The 21,369-nt window shown below is 26.6% G+C and overlaps 2 protein-coding genes across 3 annotated transcripts; one reads left to right on the forward strand and one right to left on the reverse strand.

The window, feature by feature from the left end:
* Nucleotides 1-4,099: 4,099 nt before the first annotated feature.
* Nucleotides 4,100-16,934, reverse strand: LOC111028437 (integrator complex subunit 1). The gene is made up of 29 exons (XM_022307083.1): nt 16,311-16,934; nt 14,780-14,949; nt 14,262-14,528; nt 13,869-14,198; nt 13,619-13,815; nt 13,367-13,529; nt 13,046-13,294; nt 12,869-12,988; nt 12,514-12,760; nt 11,861-12,446; nt 11,602-11,797; nt 11,311-11,445; nt 10,957-11,232; nt 10,679-10,894; nt 10,208-10,377; nt 9,905-10,131; nt 9,724-9,833; nt 9,406-9,664; nt 9,118-9,275; nt 8,911-9,062; nt 8,597-8,726; nt 7,931-8,112; nt 7,746-7,864; nt 7,522-7,678; nt 7,271-7,460; nt 7,052-7,188; nt 6,826-6,968; nt 6,472-6,753; nt 4,100-5,860 (listed from the first exon to the last, which is right to left on the reverse strand). Exons 1-29 carry the CDS (start codon nt 16,459-16,461, stop codon nt 5,745-5,747), a joined length of 5,835 nt encoding a protein of 1,944 aa, XP_022162775.1. The 5' UTR covers nt 16,462-16,934; the 3' UTR covers nt 4,100-5,744.
* A 127-nt stretch (nt 16,935-17,061) lies between these two features.
* On the forward strand, nt 17,062-20,046 carry LOC111028438. Of its 2 annotated transcripts, XM_022307084.1 has the most exons (6): nt 17,062-17,483; nt 17,597-17,806; nt 17,990-18,117; nt 18,272-18,473; nt 18,544-18,720; nt 19,181-19,367. In XM_022307084.1, exons 3-6 carry the CDS (start codon nt 18,012-18,014, stop codon nt 19,365-19,367), a joined length of 672 nt encoding a protein of 223 aa, XP_022162776.1. In that variant the 5' UTR covers nt 17,062-17,483; nt 17,597-17,806; nt 17,990-18,011. The 2 variants fall into 2 exon arrangements, with proteins under 2 accessions (XP_022162776.1, XP_022162777.1); XM_022307085.1 differs by having other exon boundaries at nt 17,063-17,806; nt 19,181-20,046.
* Nucleotides 20,047-21,369: the final 1,323 nt, after the last annotated feature.

Consider the following 21,369-nt stretch of genomic DNA (forward strand, 5'->3'; position numbering starts at 1 on the left):
GAACAAATGTTTTGTGGAACTACAGATACTGTCCCAATGTTCATAAGCAGTTATAATAATATATAATAATGATAATAATAGTCAAATAATAATAATTAGTAAATAATTTACAACTTGATAACATACAGTTTAATATTTATGACCATGATGAGATTAGTATATTATATCGATTGAACGTTTCAATTTGTATAGTTATCTTTACGACTTACTCTACTGTATTTGTGATCATTTCATAACCAAAACCCATTTCTATTTCGTTTAACCATCGTTTGAACCATAAAAAAAAATACTACATCGTTATTTTTCTTCAAACGGTTGAATTACTTCCACAGACATCGCCATGGCTGTAATGCACGAGTCCATTGACGATCCACAGTTGGTGGCGGCCGCCAATGTTTTTGTAGATGATATAATCGAGACCGCCAAAGTTGAAGCAGCACAACGAACCATGGTACCTAATATTTACGTAACTACCCACTGTTAAGTATCGCAGCAAAGCTCAAGTATCTTTAATAAGTCTGTGACTAAAACTAGAACACTACTAATATTAGTGATGTATTAAGTTCCCTGAACAATGCAACTGGTCAGTTTTTTTTGGTAGGTGCTTAGGTATTCCTTTTTTTTTAGATAATTTCAATGTCATTTTCTTAAATCTTATTTAATCAAATAACAACAGTTGTACACATTTTACTCTGTAGGTGATTTGTAAGGACCATGTTAAATGAGTTATATGGATCCTACCATATTATATGGATACCATCTATTCAAAATTATTATCCGAGATACTGCAATGACTTCTATGACTGGCTGTATTGAAAAAAAAGGCATAAGACTGACAGAAGTAATTGGTTTAGTGATACACTTAGTACTGAACCACCTTATCACACTACCATATTACCTATTTTCAAAATTAATGCTTGTAAGGGGTATGTACTATGCACATAAGCAGTGAGGATGAAGCATGCAAAGCTTAATTAAATATTTTGAAGCCTTAAAAATACTGTTCTATTCATATGTCAATCATGTCATAAGCTGTAGTTAAGTGGAACAACAAGATTATGGTTTCTATGTGCTGTAAAAGACCTTTTTTTGTTGAGGTCGTGGAACAATTGTTTTTCGAGTATTGCTTTTTTTTAAATATTTTTGAGCCTGTTTCACATTTGAGGATATTCTTTTAAATAATATTAATTAGTAAAATATTAAAAATTAATAGTAGACTTTAGCTGAATATGGTTTCCTGAGCTGTCACTAGTTATGCATCATCATATAGTTAATTTGTCATATAATCTATGCTATGAACATTATACTTTAAGAGGATACCAAACAGACACTTGTTGTCTCTGTCTCACAAACTTACAACGTTGCAAATTCCACGTTCACAATAATACATTTTACTCTGTAATTTCTAAAATTAAAGTGAATTATACAATTTAAAGGCCAAAATATTATCCGGGGTACCTTTGAAAATTTTATTATTTTTAAGTAAATTATGAACATTTCAAACTGTAAATATTTTGTAAATTAGGTAAATTCACTGTAATTTTTGAAATTGCAGAATAAAATGTATTATTGTGAATGTAAAATTTGCCATATTGTACGTTGGTAAGACAGAGACAACAAATGCTCCTGTAGCGTCCTCTTAGATAAAAAATTAAAACTTACCGTATAATATATGCAATGTACAATCAGAATATTTGATTTTAATAGTTATGATAAGCTTGATTAGAGATGCCAGTATAGCTATTTAGCTACATTACTTTAATTTTGATTTATAAAGTTAGTGTAGCAATACTAAATGAAGCCCTATTTCTATCTCCTCTTTAACCTCACACCAGGCTTTCACAAAAGGGTTTGGATGTGTAAATTTGTTTTACGTTGATTATCATGGCTTTCAAGTTTTGAAATCAATTTTAAAAAGTTATTTGTGAATTGTTGTGATATGGAGGTCATTCTAATTTATATTTGTAAAGTTATAAACAATAAGTGAAATATAAGCTATTTTAAAATGTTAGTATTTTATTGAGAACAGATTTTTTTTTAGTTGTAGACCTAAAGTCCAAATATGTTGTAGTAGTGATTTGTAAAATTATTTTTATTTTACCACCTTTTGGAACTTAACATTCATTGAAAAAATATCCAAAAAAGCTGAGCCATGATAAATTTGTGGATGGAGTTTTTCAAATAAGGTTTTATCTAGAAAACGGTGAAAAGAAAGCATTGAATTTTAAAAAATAAGCCTCCATGCCAAACTCTATCAAATGATCGATATAAATAAAAAAAAAGCACATTTGCAACATCGTTTTCTTTTTAGTTAAGTGGAAACGGCATTTATAACTTGTTGTATTGTGCTATGGTTCAATCAATATCGAAATCCTAAGAGGATAGGTTTAAAGTTTTTCATAGATTTTTGAGAAATGGGGCAAGATGCTCACAGATCTAAATTTGAAATTTGTTATTTATAATTAATAAACATCTAAAATGAAAGTATTTTAAGTTAAAATTTGCTGTTAGTCAATTTTATTTTATTATATATTAAATTTAAATTTATTTTATTTTCAGACCAAATGCAATGGAGGATCTCATTTATGTAAGATCGAAATTTAGATGTCATAATACTATTGAACGATATTTTACTAATCTGATTTATAATTTTATAGTTGAATCAAATTTAAAGAAAATTAATGAATGGCAGAATCGAGCTAAAGGTGTGTTTAGGCGTTTCATGACAACTATATGTGTAAGATTTCAAGATCTTACCTCTAAATAATGCAAATCATAATAAATTGGAAAAAAAAAATATAATAAAACTAGTTGGACTAAAGAAGTCTCCATAAAGTTACCTACTATATTACACAATATACAAAAACTATTATTATCTACAAAAATATGTTAATAAATAATAATCATAATTTAAGTGCCATTCAAAAATATTTTAGCAATAAACAATTAATAAGTGTCTGTTTCATTACCATAAATACTATGAATCTAGTATTTAAGTATATAATATTGGTGCAAAATATATTAATTATTATTTATCTTAATATTTAAGTTATATCTGTTAAAGAAAAAAATCATAATTATTATTTTTGAATGTGTAATTAATACCTAATCATCTTAAGGGAAATTGTCATTCCATTTATTCAGATTAAAAGTTAAATTCCTTTGTTTATGATGGAACATTTATTGATATTTAAGTATGATTTATACGTCGTAATATGTTGTATTTAAAGTATGAATTCTTATTGGTTAAAAATCAAACTAAGTCATATTAACTGCTTATTGTAATATATACATAATACCATTTCTCACTAATATCAATTAACTTTATCCCTAGTAGGTTATATTATATATTAACTGTCTAACTTCAAGCATGATTAAAATGTTTCTTTTCTAATAAAGGTCCAATCGACTCCATATTCAAGACAATATAATTGTTGATTAAACAATGAGATATTTACTAATGAAAGAAACCAATTATCATCAATTTAACCAATATTCATACTTTTTCTATAATAGTATGACGTATATATAATTTTATGGGGCCATGTATTGTGTTGTGATAAGCATTGTATTATTAAACTGGTTGCATAATAATTAACTCAAATATTATTTATTAATAGTCTATAAATTAAAGTTACCTTTTTCACTTCTCAAATTCTTGATACTAAAAATAATACATTTATAAACTTCAAGTTTTACTTCAAAATTGACTGATGGATTAAATCTTTAATCTATGAAATTTGAATATATTTACACTGTAAGAAAATATATTTACATTGAGCCTAAAACACAAAACTTGCTGTTTGATGTTGTACTTATTAAGTTGCAACTGTTGCAAGACACATACTGTATTATTCATAATAATTTATGTAACATAAAGTTACCTTATCCTATAACCCTTAACTTAAGTCAATTATGTTAATTTTTTTTATTTTACTTTGACAATCAAAATCAATGTATTAATATCTTGAAATATATTATGATTTCCGCGTCAACACTTACAATATTTTTATTTTCAATTTTTTTGGTAACAAAATTTACTTAATTTATTGAAATTTAACATTGTTACTGCTTAAAACTAAAATATGACATAATAGATTATTAAATTAAAACTGTGTTACGATATCATTAATCTTATAAAGTTATTGTAGACACTAAAAGTATGTGTAGTATGATACAATGTTTGAATTGTAGAGCATCAATAATATTAATAAGAAGATATAGAATAGAATATCTATTAATAATTAATAATTATACTTATTACTATTATTTTTTTTTTTTTTAGCCTTCCTATCAGAATGTTTGTTTTCCACCTATGTGAAATGTGTTGTTTAATTGTAAACGTTGTTAGTACCTTTATTTTTACTTCATAGTTTCATTAGTTGAATACCATATCAACCATTTATAGTATTAACTATATTATAATCAAAATACGGTCTAAGTTTTATTATTAGTACATTTTTGTAGTATAATTAGCAGAGATAATAAATATTGATAAAAAACTTTATATCAAATGTTTTGTGTCCTAAACTCCTCCTGACTTGTATTCAAATTAGAAACGTTTATTGGATTTAATACAAAATTGAAAATCTACATTTATTTGCATGTTTTTAAAATTTTAAAATTTCAATGTTTATCAACATTTTTATCTCGATAATTATTGTTTAGACTTAAATATGAGTGATCGGACTTGATATTTGATACATTTTAAATAAATTATTCATTAGCTGTAATCAATTATCTTTAATTTTGCTTGACCTATAAGACAAGAAAAACGACCATAATTACTAGGTATTACATATAATTATTATGGATGTACAAATTAAAAAGACAATTTATACACATTAGGGTTCGACACTGTCTTATTACAACTGAGTACTGATTTATAGTTTACCATAATTATTTTATTCCTCATAATATAAAACAATATTAACTAAAATATAATTAACACTTCTGTAATGAATGATTCAGTTTTCAAACTAAAAAACATTTAAGTCCAGCGTTAACAAATTGATTGTCCGGGCCAATATAAATTTTTTGAATCATTACTAAGTAAAATAAAAATATGATAAATAAAAAATGATTTATTAACTATTACAAAACACATACTATTTTACACTCACTGTAATAAGTGCATAGAAAACACTTATGTAAAAACACCTGTCAAAAAGACTAAAAAGAGAGGACCTGGAGGGATCTGTCACTCATACCCCTATGCCATCAAAGGAACATGATAAAATGTTTTTCATATTATTCATCAAAGAAAGTAGATTAAAAATCTAACATTTAATATTACATAATTAAAATGGATTTGTACATAATATTACTATTATTATTATTATTATAATTATACAAAAAAAATATTTTCACAGTATAACTTAATGTTTGTGTTACAGCTAATAATTATTGTACAGTGAAAAAAAAAATTATACATTTGTTAAGCTTCAATGTAAACAAAAATTAAAATTAACAACGCTTGATTGAGATTTAATACTTTAATTCGTTTATATAAAATAATCCTACCAACCTTAATGGTATTGTATTATCATTTAAAATTATTTTTATTGTCGTAAACTTTTGTCTGTTTGAAACATTTATTATTAAATCAATACTTGTTATATCAATGGCTAAGTGTTAATGTATTATTGTATCTAACAAAAAAACATATTTCTTGATAGCTCAGTTAAAACTTAAAAACGCATAAAATCAAAGAATAATAGTAATACACATTTTCCAACACAGTTTTAATATCCAGACTGAAGATTCATTGTAGAAATTGTTTTTGTAATCATGGGGGTCGTGTTCAAACTTTTGTATATGCCAACATTGAATGTTTCCAGTAACAGAGACAATGCCATTTCTAAAAATAATTTAACACTAAATATAAAGTACTTTTTATAAAAGAAAATGCATAGAGGGTGTAATTCAGTAAGCACTCGACAAGCACCACTTCTCCCATTTATTTCCTCAATAATACTGCATTTTGCAATTTTTAAGTATACTTAATGACCATATTCATTTTTAAATTTTAACCCTTTTTTATACTACAAATTAGTAAGTGAATAATAATATATATTAATGAGTAGTTTTTAAGTTATTTAACTTGAAATATTAAGGTTAATGGGTCCATGTTGAAGGATTTGAAAGATATGGCAGTTATGGTGATTCAAGAATTTTAAAAATTAATATTAATTTATTAACATTAATGATATGTAAAAATTGTCTTGGTTTGAAATTTATTTAAAAATAGGAATTTGAATAAATTCATTATTAAATGAAAAGATGGGGGTGATCATGCTCGTAGGATAACTCCCTATAAACTATGTAATAATTAGTTTTAATGATGATCAATCTAAAACTAAAAATGAAGAGGGATATATAGGTAGATAAAATAATTTATAAAAGTAAAAAGAAGACCAAAAATTGATATGAAAAAAAATGAGGAAAAAATTATAATTATAAATAAATTACCTCTCGACATAGATAATGAATCAATATGATTCCTTATTGTGCTAGAAACTTCATCATCATCGGACAACAGTGCACTCAATATTGCTGGTACCAACACAGAGTTTGTAGACAAGTTACTATTATTAAATTGTAAATAATGCAATAATAGTCCAAGAGATGGTAAACGTAAATGTGAACTAGGATTCCTGATCAACGAGGTGACTTTATTTAAAAATGGCTCCAATGCTCGATTACTACGATAGGCAGAACGTTCCATGTCAGATAATAAATTGGTTGCAGAATCTTAAAAATAATTAATACAAATAATTAATAAATAATGTTAATATTTGATAAAAACTTAGAGATTCAAATTACCAGAATCCTTAAAACAACTAAAGAAGTGATCATATGGCAAATCATTTGATGTTTCATTTGGTGGCTGTAAGACAATCACTTGATCATTTTGACTAATTAATAAATTCAAATTTCCAATAGTTTTGTACCTCTCAATAACATTACTGGAAAGAAAACAATTCACAAAGTTATTTTAATCAAATGTGTAGATTATATGCGTAGTATATTTTAATAAAATAATATTTACCCAAACCACATAATATTGGATTTAATAAACACCATAGCATCTTGTGAATTTGCAGCTATATAGCTCTGTACCCTGTTACCAAATTTTGATAAAAGTGTATTAAATTCTTTTCTTGCAGCGCTCACGTTTAAATTATTCTAAAAATGAAAAAATGTTCAATTGATTTGCATCTAAGTAAAGCAAAATTATACACTTTATACAATTAACTAAGACAATTACACTAATAATGGTCAAGAAAATTCCCAAAAGTTTGTGAAGAGAGTCCGTGTAAAATGGCAAATACACTGTTGGCTCTAAACTTTCTAATAAATCGAGAATATTATTGAGTAATAATAGATGACCTGATTTCATTGCTCTAAACTCGAGGTAACAACACCTACGCAATGGGGCTGATAGTAGTTCAAATACCCTGGAATAAAAATGTATAAATAAAAATCCAAGGTCAAATAAAATAAATTATAATTTATTACCTTAAGAACAAAAGTGGGTGAGTGGTACATAACCGCTTAGCGAGTATTTCATAATCATATATTTTTTTATTCAATTCTTTGTCCCTTTTAATTTTAGTGGACACAATTGATGACACAACAGTGTGTGAAATTGAATCCAAAGCACATCCTTCACTTTCTGTCAGATTAAAAACAATTTGATTTAAACATTATTGAATCAATCATAAGCCGAAGCTGATGTATACCTTTTATAATAATTGGATCCAAGAAGCCATCCATATCATAATATTGTAATTTACTTATGATATTTGGATCATTTGTGTATACAAGACTTAAAATTTGTTTGAACACTGCAATGTTCGAACTGAAAAAATCACAAAAGGTTGATGAATCAGCGATGAAGATTTACAATAGTTTATTTAATAGTTACTTGTTAATATATTTCAAATAAATATTGTGAAAGATTTCGACACAGTCATTTTTGGCCAAACAGTTTTTCAATATCACTGATAATTTGGTTAGCATGAATGCAGATAATTCTGTCCAAGTTATATTTGAATCTTCATGTTTAACTCTACACTCTTCAATCATGTACAATAACAGAGCAGTGAGCTTAAAAATAAAATAAATATTAAATTTTTATAGTATAAGTACAAACAATTACACAAATGCCATTAACTATTTTGTCAGTACTTACAAAGTATAAAATAAATAAACATTTTTGACCTAATTTAATTAAATTATAATACTCAACTATTACCAAGTTAAAAAATTAAAATTAAATGCTTAGAAAGTAAAAACATTAAATATCTTCAAATTAGAACTACATGATTGTAATTAAATATTTAGTACTATTTTTATTCAAAAATAAAAAAACCTAATGAAATAATATTTATACTAAATTTTAAATTACCAATATCAACATTTTGTATTATTTAAAATTTAGATATTATCTATAGGAATTTTGTATAATAATGAGTATATTAGTAGAAGCAATTGATATATTCATAACAGTAGAAGAAAAGCAGTCCGCCAATAGAAATAGAGAAGTTAGTTTTGTTATCAAAATAAAATAATTTCAGTTTTAATAGTTCACCTGATCATGGTTCAATAACATTAACCCTTCATTTGATCTACTTTTGGAAGCATTCATTTCTCTACCTTGCCATAGTTTTGGATTTGTTGTAATAGCAGATATTAAATCAAGAACAGATGAAGGTTCAAATCTAAAAAATAAAATAAAAATAATTAATGAATACATTTTCAACAATTATATAATGGGTGGCATTTAAAAGGTTTAGTCAAAAAATATATTTATCTTTATAATTTATATTAAAAAAAAAGTGTACTGTCTATATTTATTAGTTTTAATATTATTAAAAACAAAATATAAATTAATTAGTAACTAACTTTTCAACATTGTTTAGCTGTAATAGAATATCTAAAACACACTCCAACGATGACCAATTCATGTGGTGATTGAGTAATGTTAATAAGTATGGTCTGCATTTTCTTACAGAATTCCATTTCTCACTAGTTGTCTTTGAAAACAACATATTAACCTAAAAAACAATGTTAAGTTATAATTTAAATGCTACACTTAAATTGTAATGTTACCTGTTGATCAATTGTTAAATCAGATATTTTTAATTCAATTTCTTTTGGCAGATCTACAAAAAGTGAACGTTTTTGTCCTTTAATTAAATTATCTACTTCCATCAATTCTGAATCATTTGTTGTTTTGTTTTTTTGAGGTGTCTTTTTATTTTTCTCCACTAAACCAAAATTTTAAATTAGACAATCAAACACTGGAAGAATTATAGATAAACCAAATGCAGTTTAGCTTAAAAGGATTTTTTTTTAAAACAAAACATAAATTTCATGGAAAAAATTAAAATAACAAACCATATTTGTTTTTATAATTTAATACAATTGTAAGCAAATTATTTTGTTTTTTCTTCAAATTCAATTGAACCAGCATCAATTTAACAATAGACAATAATATTTTGTTGAAACCACATTTCATCATCAACACTTTAAGTAAATGGCATGTTATATTTTCATTTGCTACGACAGAACGCATAAATCCTTTACTTTTTGACATATTTTTTAACATTGCAAGCATAAACCTTTGAGCTAGTGATTTTGGATCTTGCGATAGTGACTGCAAATATTAATTATTAAAATATATGCAATGTAAAATTATAAAACTATTTAGCATACTTGTAACAATGATAAAAATTCTTCACCCTCCATCTTAGAAGTAAAAAGGTTTTTTATGATTAAATCAACATTTATATTTTTATGTCTTTCTAATAAACTAATAGGATCGTCTAAAACAATACAATTATTGGTTTAAAAATGATATGATTAAAAATTCTTATTTATTTACAAAATTAAATACCTTTTATTTTTAAGTTTAATCTATCAGACGGTTGTTTTTTGTCTTCTACTGCCATGATCGTTGATTCTTCATTTGATGTTAAAACAGATGAGAATATTTGACCTCCCTGTGCTCCACGTCTCTGCTGTACTTGAACAAGTTGAACCATATAAGCTTTATCCATAACAGCAGCTTTAATGGCTTCTTGATCAATACACACGGCTTTGTCCAAAATGTCCAATAGTTTGCTAATTACAATTTTAATTTCCATGTCTCAAAAGAATTCTAAGCGGTTCCAAATTCTATATTATTGTATAAACTTACCTCATAGAAGCGACTGGTATCCCAAATGATTGAATAAATAATATTAACTGAGGTGGTTCAAGATCGGTCAATGCTTCTTCTACAAGCCTAGGAACCCTCGACCTAATCATACGTAGCTTAAGCCAATCAGGTATGAGTAATGCTTCTTCTGATGTATCAACCAAATAAGCCTGTAAAAAAAAAACACATAATTGTATTTTGTTGAATAACTTACTACGTCCAGCGAGAGAACGCAACTAGGCAGCAACCAAAACTCGTCAATTTCTGAGCATTCCCACCACTTGATCAGCCTGTTTGAATCAAACACTGTTGTAGACAGTGACAAAGCAAAAAGGCTTTGGCATGGTGGAAGAATTTCACCTCTAGATGGAGGAGTAGATCATTGAAATGTGCTAACGAGTTTCGTCTTCTCGCTGGGCTGAACATAGTTAACAATATTTAAGCAATTTTAAATGGTAAATTATGGTTTACTTTAGGCATTTGTTTTCGGTCTGTTGGAAACCAAGCTTCTAACAAATTATCAAATTTCAATGGATCATGAATACACTGAGGACCATAAGTCAACAGTATAATCATAGCATGTACAACCAGAATGTGTAAAGTGCATTCTTGACCACCAGGCCATGTTACGAGAATTTGATCTTGATTCTCTGACCAAGGATGATTTTGACGACAAGGTTCTCTAGCCTATTATCAATAATCAATATATTCATAAATGAAAAGTTATACTTTGATAAAAATAAACTAACCCGGCTTAAAAACGTATAAAATATGTTGACTAAAGAATTTAGTGCAATATTGAACACCGTAACTGTATCTGTTGATATAGGTAGAACTGCAGCCATAACTGTACTCCGTTCAACAATTAATTGTGCCATATCAAGCACCATGTCAGTAAGCTGCTCATTAGTTAAGCTATCTACCTTGTCCACATCAGATGTCCGTTCTGCCAGAAACGTCAAGTATGCTGTTATTAAATGTGGATCATTTTCTACTTGACAAGCTTGTCTTAGAGCTATAACAATCTAAAAATATTTAACATTGAAAAATTCACTTGATCGAGCTCAAAATTGAATTGTAAATTGTTTAACTAAAACACTTACTTGGGACTTAAAAGCTGGAAAATTTGGAAGCTGTGGTAAACTTGTTAATAACCACGAAACATCAGTTTTTGATTCAATTACTTTATCAACATCAATAATTTTATCGTCAGTTTCATTTAATAGTAATTTTAAGCCCTTTAAAAATCAAAATTCAATATTAATTTTAAGAAATTTAATAAAGTACAATTAAGGAAAAAATAAGAACATGAAAAAAAAAGTAGATCAACAATTTATAATCTTCCTCAAAATGTAGTAGTTATTTAACAATATACAATCTGAATTTTTACTTACTAAAATAGCGTGTTGCCTACTTGTTGGAGAACTTAAGCGTCTCAAAAAATACTCCAAAACTTCACAACTTATAATTGGATCAGTTTCTGGATGCATTAACAGCTTTCTCAAATGATTTAGTAATTGATTAAATTTACCTTGTTGTCGACAACTTGGACTCAATAAAAATTCACATAAACACTGAACAGGTAAATGACTAAAAAGTAACAATTTAATAACAAACAAATTACAACTCTTAGAAATCATAAATTATATTTACTTTAATGATCCTTCAGATGAATTTACTAAATCAGCCAGCCAGGGCATTGACTGTGAAGTTCCCTGGCGTTGAATAATGTCCAAAAGAAAATCAGGGTCTCTTGATCGGCATAACAAGTGACCAATATGTAAGTTTGTATTCATAACTCTTAGTTGTTCTAATACAGACGATGGTGGACGCCTAGGTGGACCAATAGGATCCATACCCATAAGTTGACTTAACAGTAAACTCGTCTGTTCAGTTATTGTGACTTTTGTAGAAGCGGCAGCCAAATAAGATTCAAATTCAAGTATTTTTTGTTTTTCGACTGACTGCAATTGAAGATCTTCCAGGAATGTGGGAAAAGAAAAATTATTTGTAATACACATCTCAATAAATATTCTTAACATTGGATATTTTCGGCAGGCTAGAGTTCCAAAAACTAATGGTATGTGAGCACAATAAATTAACATTATTAACCATGTTTTCCAATATAAATTTGATATGGCTAATTGAGGAGGTGTATATCCTAATGGTAACTCAATTTTATCAGGATGATGATATGCACATGAATCCAATAAAATTTCAAACAATTCACATTTGTCAGCTAAAAATAGTATGGTTAGTTAATTAAAATCAAATTGTGTTTAGAACATATATCTATAGATATTTACCTCTAATGGCATTACAATTCTGATACACTTGTAGCGAAGCAGCTCGTTTTACCAATTGATCTACCAACTCCAAGGCGTCTGGTGAGTTCAAAGGGTGTTCTTTTGATAAACCAATCATAAGTATTGTTATAACTGTACCTTGTAGCAATGGTACTTCAGTAGCAATTCTAAATATTGTTGTTCTATCTTGCTCAGGAGGCCAACTTTCTAATTTATAATACTGTTCAGATGCCTCCATTAACAATATCTAAAACCATTAAATAAAACTTATAGCATTATCATTTTAATAAAAAAAATGCAATATACATAAAAATAGTAGGTAAGAAATTCAATAAATAATAAATAAAATATATACTTTATGTAATGCATGAACAAAATCAGTAGGAGCAGGTCGATAAGTTCTTAAAACACTATCCTGGAGCCATACAACTCCATCGTTTTGAATTTTTGAAATAACTTGTTGCATTTTTTCAAACTAAAAAAACAACAACTAGTTATTTATTTTATAAAATAATTATTTTTATTTTTTTACCTGTACAATGTCTTTTCGTTCTGAACGCAAATAAGGGTACACAGTTAAAAATATACACAATGTTAAAAGATCTATAATTCCAGCAAAAACTCTATCCTTAACTTCAGGAGTCTGATTTAATGGTTCTTTGGCACCTATAAGACCTTGACAAAAAGTTAAAAAGTTGAAATCGGACCGAACTTGGCGTGATATTTCTCTTAGAAGTCCGCGTAATGGTCTCAAATAATCATCTCGCAATATCAATAATTCCTAATTATGAATTCAAATTATTATTTATTAGTATACAAGAATATTGAATAAGTATTTTAAGAATTCACAAACCTGAAAAATGTCAGCTAAAAGTAATGCACTTTGATCTGGTTCAGTTTTGAAAATAACTTGAAAAATTGCCATATTACTTGTATTTCGCGAGGTAGACATTTCATTATAAACTACATTTTTTAATATAACTGGCAAATTACATGAATTTATTGAAATCAATTCTCTAAAAAATTTAATATTCAATGACATTATTGTACAATTTTTTACTCAAATTTTAATTATTTAAAAATTATACATTTTTTATTTACTTACTTGATACATGATACATAAAAGTTACCCATGGCTTTTGTTTTTAATCTCATTTTGACGATAGTTGAAATAACATCAAAGTCTCTTTGAGTGCGTGAAGTACAGTTAACACAAACTGCTAAAAGTAATTCTTGGGCTGGCCGTACAAGTTTAGCATTTTGTAACCAAACTTCCAATTTACCCGCAACCATGACCCGAATCTAAAATTTAAATTTTAAGTATTCATAAAATAGTATCAATTGTAATAACTGACCTCCAAAATTCCAGCAGCAATAGATAATAATTTTAACAAGCTTCTGGATATTCCTTCAGTTGATTGTCTTCTGATTAAATATTCTTTGGCGATGTCTAAAATTATATTTTCAATTACTGATTGATTAGCTCCATATCTTGGCACAACAGAAACTTCATAAGTTTCTGCTGAAAATACTGCTGTTTCTGGTGTATTCATTGTATCCAAAAAATCCAAAGGAATAAAAGGTGAAGGACGTGTATTGAAGCTAACTCTTATATTTTCAACAAAATGTCGACATTCTTCATTATCTACCCACAAACGTTCACCCATTGAGTCTTCTACAAAAACCTTAAAATAAATAAATAATGGTATTATTTACAAAAGTGGTTTAATTATATCTTAAGTACCTACCTTAACAAATGCTTCTGGCCAGTTACATAACTTATCATGTGATACTATTAATAAATTAACAGAAGTAATTGCAGCTACTATGTTATATTGACGCTGTTTAGTTGAAGCAACTGAATGACAAGTGAGGATGGAGCACAAAGCATTTATAATTTCTTCATTATGAAATAATGTAGGAAACTGACGAGCAGCAATTAATAAACTCCAAAATAAATCTGGTTTTAATCGCTGTGTGTGCATGATTTTAAAAGCTCCAAAAAGTAATCCAACCTAAAATATAATGGAGTAAGTACAATAATTTAATACATTATTTAATAAAAAAGGTGTTAACTACTATCATTTACAAAAGCATAATAATTGGGTTTATGACTTTTATCGAAAGTCTTACTTGCACACGTAACAAGCAAAATATATGATAAATACTTAAGATTTGTCTACTATCTTGATAATAAACAAACTAATCAAATATTTCATACATTATTCATTGTATTCTATAGTATAAATTTTATTTATAGACTTACAGCTTTTAGATTTTCCTGATTTTGAATACAATAACTTAGTGATTCAATTAAGTCGATAGAATCAACTTCAATACACATCTGTTCCCAAGCAAATGAACTATGACTAGAGCCTGCATGTTTAGGCTTTTTACTAGGTATAGCAGCTATAGGGGGTCCAGTTCGTTTTCTATCTAAATTTAAAATGGTAAAATCATAATATTAATTTTAAATGTTATAATTAATGCATAATTATTGTGTATTTTCTAAGTAATATAACTTTTTTTTTAAAAATTTTTTATTAGAGAATATACAATCTATACTAGTAATATAACTAAATTAATAAACTTTAACAAAATAATGAGATTTTTGTTTTCTATGGACAAACGCAATAATTACTATCACTTATGGTGTTCTACACATAGTATAGAAACCAAATATATTAAGGTGGTAAACGGATGTTTTGCCTCTGTCAACAAAAAAAAAAACGAGGCCATGGATGTTTTGCCCCCGTCTATTATTGGAGATAGGACATTTAGCCCTGGGATTATATGATGTTATTAAACCATAGGAAGTTGGGTCCTTCGGTATTTGAAATTGCTTTTTTTAAATTTAAAATTTCAATTTTTTTGTATTAATAAGTAAAATGTCAGTATAATAACTTATATTAATAAGTGAGGATGGCCACATCCAAAGAATAAAATACTGAAATGAAAGCAAGCTTATACAAAATTGGTAATTTCACAAAATAATAATAATATTAATATTTTAAGTATAATTATATTATATAAATATTATAACTTTTATTACATTAAAATCATTTATTATTTTTCAAAAAATATAAATAATAGTCTAGCAATACCATTTGCTGACAAGAAGACTTTTAATTAAAATAAATATCTATCGATAAAGTTATAAAGATATTTATAGTGTTTCTTAAAAATAATTTTTCTTAGAAAATACACTTTAATGTTATCCAAACACAATATTCACCAATCAACAAATGTTTGATAGTTGTACATTTGTAAATGTGTTATATTTTTATTGAGTTTACTTATATTATTAAAAAATTAAATGTGACTGATAAAAATTGTATTGTAGGTAATATATATATTTTATAGTATTTTAATATATCATTCTCTATATTTAATTAATTCTATTAAATGATTATTTTTAGTTTGTCTGTAATCACACACTGATTTTGGTGTGTTCTGCTTACAAAATATACGGTTATTGTGAATTTAAATTAATTTACTATTTTTATGTCAAATTATAAAAAATTGTATGTTTTAATTTAAATTTAAATTTAAAATTAAAAAAATAGTGATTTAAATTTATTAATTTAAAATACAGAGGGACCAAACTTCTTATAGGCTAAGAACATCAGGTAACTTCCCGGGGACCAAATGTTCTATCTTAAAAATAGACAGGGGCTAGTTTTTTAGACAGAGACGAAACGGCAGGGGCTAAAAGTCTGCGATACTTTAATTTTAACAAATACTAATATTGATAACCATGACCAACGTCAATCACCAGGACAATCTAAACAACTTACCAGATAGTGTTGATTCCATTAACTTTCTATGTAATAAAATATTACTACCACGTTTCTCTTGTGGATTTGGTTCAACACGACTAGCTTTTGAACCCAATGCCACCAAATCTCCAGGCAGGTATGCATTTTTTGATTTCCCTCCACGACTCATCTTAGATGAATAAGTGCTACTTCAATTTAAAATATACAGGCCTCAGCCAACGCTTAATAACCGAATAATGTATGATTCAATGATTGAAACTTTTAAGAACACGGTCAGTGGTCACATCGAGGAGCACCACTATACCAGCCGGACGCCGGTGTAAAAACTCGATTGTAGCAAATAATACCGTCAGATTAAGTATGAAGTAATGTAACTAAATAGCCATGTAGGCTGTAGTCTGCAGATCCGAGGTCCTTATCAGTAAAAACACACTTCACAAGTCACTGGAACATCAATTATAAATGTTTAATAGTATTTACCAATGAACTATTTAGGAAATAGGTACCAAGGTGTATCCTAATACTAAACATTTATGTTGAAACTACCTACTATAAATATTAAATACTTATGTCTAAATAGCATGCTCATTGCTTAATAGTTAATACCGTATGGAACAACAATTATAACATACACTTAAGTGATAACTGAAGGTAAATAACCCAAGTCCTAATCACAGTATATTGGCCCGGTACAATCATGACTATGGGTGCAATAAACAAACCATTCAATTATTCACTGATAAGAGAAAAACGTGTTAATATCACTGAAAGTGAAGTAACCTTTTAGTTTATAATATTTATATTTATCTATGATTCCATGAAGATATTGAGATACTTAATATATGCCTACCTAGTTGAATATTGCATAAAGAACAATGGTTCACTCAAATGAATATTATAATATATATTTCAGATACTTATATATATTCTTATATAAGCTATACAGCCTTACAGGATGATTCACCAAGCAGGATCATAAAAATTTGTGCTACTTTTTAATGAATTTATTCAAATTCTGATGTTTGGAATTATTAAATAAACTATTTTTTCAAATTCTTGAGAGTTTTTGTACCCTGTATTGACTGTCCGAGTGTTCTGGAAGTATTATAAACATCTCTTTTTCAAAATAAATGAATCCCCCTTTTCTAAGGTTAATTATTTGGCGGACTATAGAATGTTATCCTCGGCTAAGTTGAGTCTGCTTTACAAATTATTTTACAATTTACATTATACCAAACCACGATTTTTGAATCAATTTCATCGATTGCATTATCTTATTTTATACGTTTTTTTCAATTTCATAGGTTGGTACATCGTGCCAAAATTCAAAATTTCTTATCGCATACTTTGTCTTTGAAAAAAACCGACAAGACTTATTACAATATTTACAATTACAACTGCAACTACTGTAAAGTGTTTAATATTTTATATGCCTATTTATATATTAAGATTGCTTATTAATAGAATCAATTATTCTACTTTTTTCTCCGAGGAAACGGTTAACTGTGTAACGTGTAAGTACTACCTAATAATGATTATAAATTATAATTAATTATAATATTCTTAGTTTGTGTGATTGTGTCATATAATTGTTGATGGGCACTGTGTCTTATTTTTCTGTTGTAAATTGATCAATGATTTTACTTAAATTTTCTAAGACTGTAATAGTTTTGTGAGTAAATTATTTTGTTTTGTAGATTTTAAATCTCTAAAAGCATTATGAGTTCAGAATTGGAAAAAGTAACCGAAGACATTGATATAGCAGTTGATTTACTTGATTTACTGAAATCTAGATATTTCTTCTTGCGTGCTAAATATGATATTGGTAAGTATATGATCTATTTTGTATTTATCATTAACATGATTCATTTGATTAAGAATGGTACATCTTTGGCTACATTGTTTCTATTTATGTTATTGAGCAATGTTTAATTCTATATAAATACAAAATACTTATTACTGTACATTATGTTTATCAGACCTTAACTCTCAAACCGCATATCCGTCTAAAGATATTCAAACAGAATATCAATATGCATCCAATGATCTTCAATCTTTTATCATGCTGGAACTTCACCTTTTAGAATATGCATGTACTTATGGTATTTATTCCATGAACATGTATGCAACTCGTCTAAAAACCAATTTAAATTACAATGACAAAGACCATTATTTTTTAAAGTAATACTTATTAATTTCATTATTTTATTTTGCTTGAATCATTATTTATATATATTTAATTTGTTTTCAGACTTCTTAAAGATCACTTACGGAGCTTAATCGAAACTAATAAAGATATAAGAAATATTTCTGTGAATCCTTATAATAGCTTTATTTCATACGTAAATTCATTCAAGGTATATGCGAATGTTTTGAATAGTGTTGATGTATCAAACATCACTCTACTAAATGAAACCCATACCAACAAGTGAGTTTGATAGATTGAAGATTAATATTACTAGTCTTAGTTAAAATTGAAATAGTTTTTTGTAATTAATATTTATATTTATATACAGTGAGTTTATTAGTTGATAAGTTACTTACTTTTAAGTTAATATGTGCATCATCCAGGTGCCCCATTATTTATTGTTATCACATATACAGGTACATAATTTATTTAATTTATTATGCATGTTGTTAAAAAACTATAAATATTTTGTGTTACCTATATTCCATTTTTTCATGAAAAGACTTATGTTAATATTACAACTTGCCCATGTGAATATAGTTTCAACCAAATTATTTATCTACTATGGCCCTTATAGTTTATTTCCAATCCTGATAATTCAAAATTTATAGTGTGATTTTACATGTGCAAAGCAAATTTATTCTTGTTGAATTAAATTTAGTAGATTTGGGTATTAAAAATAGTGTTTTGAATTGTACAGGAGAAAGAATAAGCTGATGAAGAAAATTTCTAAAATCAATCTTATGGCAAATATTATTACACTATTTGTATCTGACCATATTACAGACTATAGAACTGAAGATGGACGGGCAGCTTTAAATATTTGTTTAAAATATAGAACTACTAGAAGCATAGAATATTATACAAAAAAATGTAATTTAAATTAATAAGAACATTTTACTAGTTTTAGTTTATATATAATATAAAGTGTAATTGTTATGTGTTAGGTAAAAATCCACAAGAAGAAACAAATTTTTTTTTTTTGAATTTTACATATCTATTTTATTTAATTGAAGTTAGTCATATTCTTAACATTTAATAACATAATAAATATTATCATTAGCTACCTAATAATTTTAGTTTTATTATAAACTGTACAATATACTGAAATTACAATGAAATGTAAGTAAACTTAGAAAACTGTAATATAACTTAGTTTTTAAACTCATACTAATTTTATGCTTATTGATTAACCGTGTACAAAAATAGCAAGTTTTTTTTCAAATTAAATTATTTAATTTTAAAAGTGTATGTGCTCAATAATACATAGTAATGATATGTTTTCAAATTAGTATATAACTTTGTTAATTATAAATTATAAATTTATTTTTATTTTTTTATACTCCAGGTTTTGATAAAACCTAGAAAATAATGTTTTTAATTTAAATGTATAAGGAATGTATTGTGGATTTTGGTACCCCTAGCCATCCAAAAAACACATCTTTCAAAGTATTAAGCTTTTCATTTCAATATATATGCGGATTTTTTTAATATTTTAGATTAAATTAATTTTACTATGTATAGACCGTTTTTAGTTTTTAATACATAAACCCAAATTTGATTAAATGATCTTCGTTTCAAATGTTAAACTGTATAATATATATTACTGCACACAAATTTATTCTACACATTTTTAGATCCATATTTCTACAAAGTAAACAACTAAGATGAAAATATGCAAGATTAATTATTTAATAGTTTTAAACTTACACAATGATTGATTAATGTTTATGTGACATTTCTTCTTTTTGTAGGATAAAATTCCTGCACTCAAAACTCATTATTGATGATTAGTTATTCTGAAAAAGATTTCTTCTTTGAGTACTTCTCATAACCTTAGCTTAGGCTTATATCTATGAAACTGACCCATTTCCAAAACACTATTTTTGGCTATTAAAATCAGGTTTTTTGTTGTAAATTTTAGTTGTATGTCTAAGGTACAGAAATTTAAAATTGTGTGAATTTATCACAAAAATATTATTTTGCAAAATCATCTAATTGACTTGAGTAAATATTACCATTTTATGTAAGTTTAGTGTTTAGTTTAGCTATAGTGTAATCCCTATACAGATTTAAAAAAATTAATTTAAAAATCAAGACACCATTGAAGAGATTTTGAGGTCTTGGATCTATTACTTTTTGGTCATAAAAAACATATTAATAGATTTTTAAGCCGGAATATATAAATTGCAGTTGCCAATGGTCTTGTACATTTTCCTTAACATTTTACATGAACAATATATTTTAAAAGCAACATATAACCTCGTCATAATAATAATTTATAATTCTTAATTAATCTAATGCCTAATCCATGTAAACCACACACATATTATGATATACATACTTTTTGTCACCGAGCAAAAAAATTGAAATGTTTTCTTTTCCACTTATAATTAATGTTTATTGTTGATAAAAAAAATATACGGTTATATGGTCCAAATTTCAGTCTTTAAATAATTTTTATTTAGGGCAAAACATTCTAGATATCACAGTGTTAAAAAATAATAATAATGTATAACCCTAACAAATACAAGTCTTGGTTGATATTTTATTACTGTGCATTTAATTTGATGAATGAGCTTCCCAAATTGTACCATACATTATTATTTTAGACATAGCAAGTTTAAATGTCAATACCTACTTGTAATAAATTATAATTAAATCGTTCAATGTGTTCTTGATTAATGTTTTTTTTAAATAATAATTTTAAGCTAAAAACCTAAACTAAAATAATTATATCTATCTACTAATTTATTATTGTTAAAAACAGTGGCATAGCCAAGATTATGAAATGGGGCAAAGAAGTTAAGTATAAATTAAACCAAGTTTTTTATAGTATTCGCATATAAATTAAACATATTTAGGGGCAAAAATGATAATTGGTGGAGA

Source organism: Myzus persicae, unplaced genomic scaffold (genome assembly GCF_001856785.1).
Source record: "Myzus persicae strain clone G006 unplaced genomic scaffold, MPER_G0061.0, whole genome shotgun sequence".
In the NCBI taxonomy this organism is placed as follows: domain Eukaryota; kingdom Metazoa; phylum Arthropoda; class Insecta; order Hemiptera; family Aphididae; genus Myzus; species Myzus persicae.

What these genes read in the sequence shown, in the direction of transcription:
- LOC111028438 (XM_022307084.1), top strand. Translation starts at nt 18,012, where the DNA reads ATGAGTTCAGAATTGGAAAAAGTAACCGAAGACATTGATATAGCAGTT. An exon ending in GCGTGCTAAATATGATATTG is followed by an intron (nt 18,118 to 18,271) that starts GTAAGTATATGA and finishes TATGTTTATCAG; the next exon opens with ACCTTAACTCTCAAACCGCA. An exon ending in AAAGACCATTATTTTTTAAA is followed by an intron (nt 18,474 to 18,543) that starts GTAATACTTATT and finishes ATTTGTTTTCAG; the next exon opens with ACTTCTTAAAGATCACTTAC.
- LOC111028437 (XM_022307083.1), bottom strand. Translation starts at nt 16,461, where the DNA reads ATGAGTCGTGGAGGGAAATCAAAAAATGCATACCTGCCTGGAGATTTG. An exon ending in TTTTATGTATCATGTATCAA is followed by an intron (nt 13,530 to 13,618) that starts GTAAGTAAATAA and finishes TAAATTTTTTAG; the next exon opens with AGAATTGATTTCAATAAATT. An exon ending in TTTATACGTTTTTAAGCCGG is followed by an intron (nt 10,895 to 10,956) that starts GTTAGTTTATTT and finishes TATTGATAATAG; the next exon opens with GCTAGAGAACCTTGTCGTCA.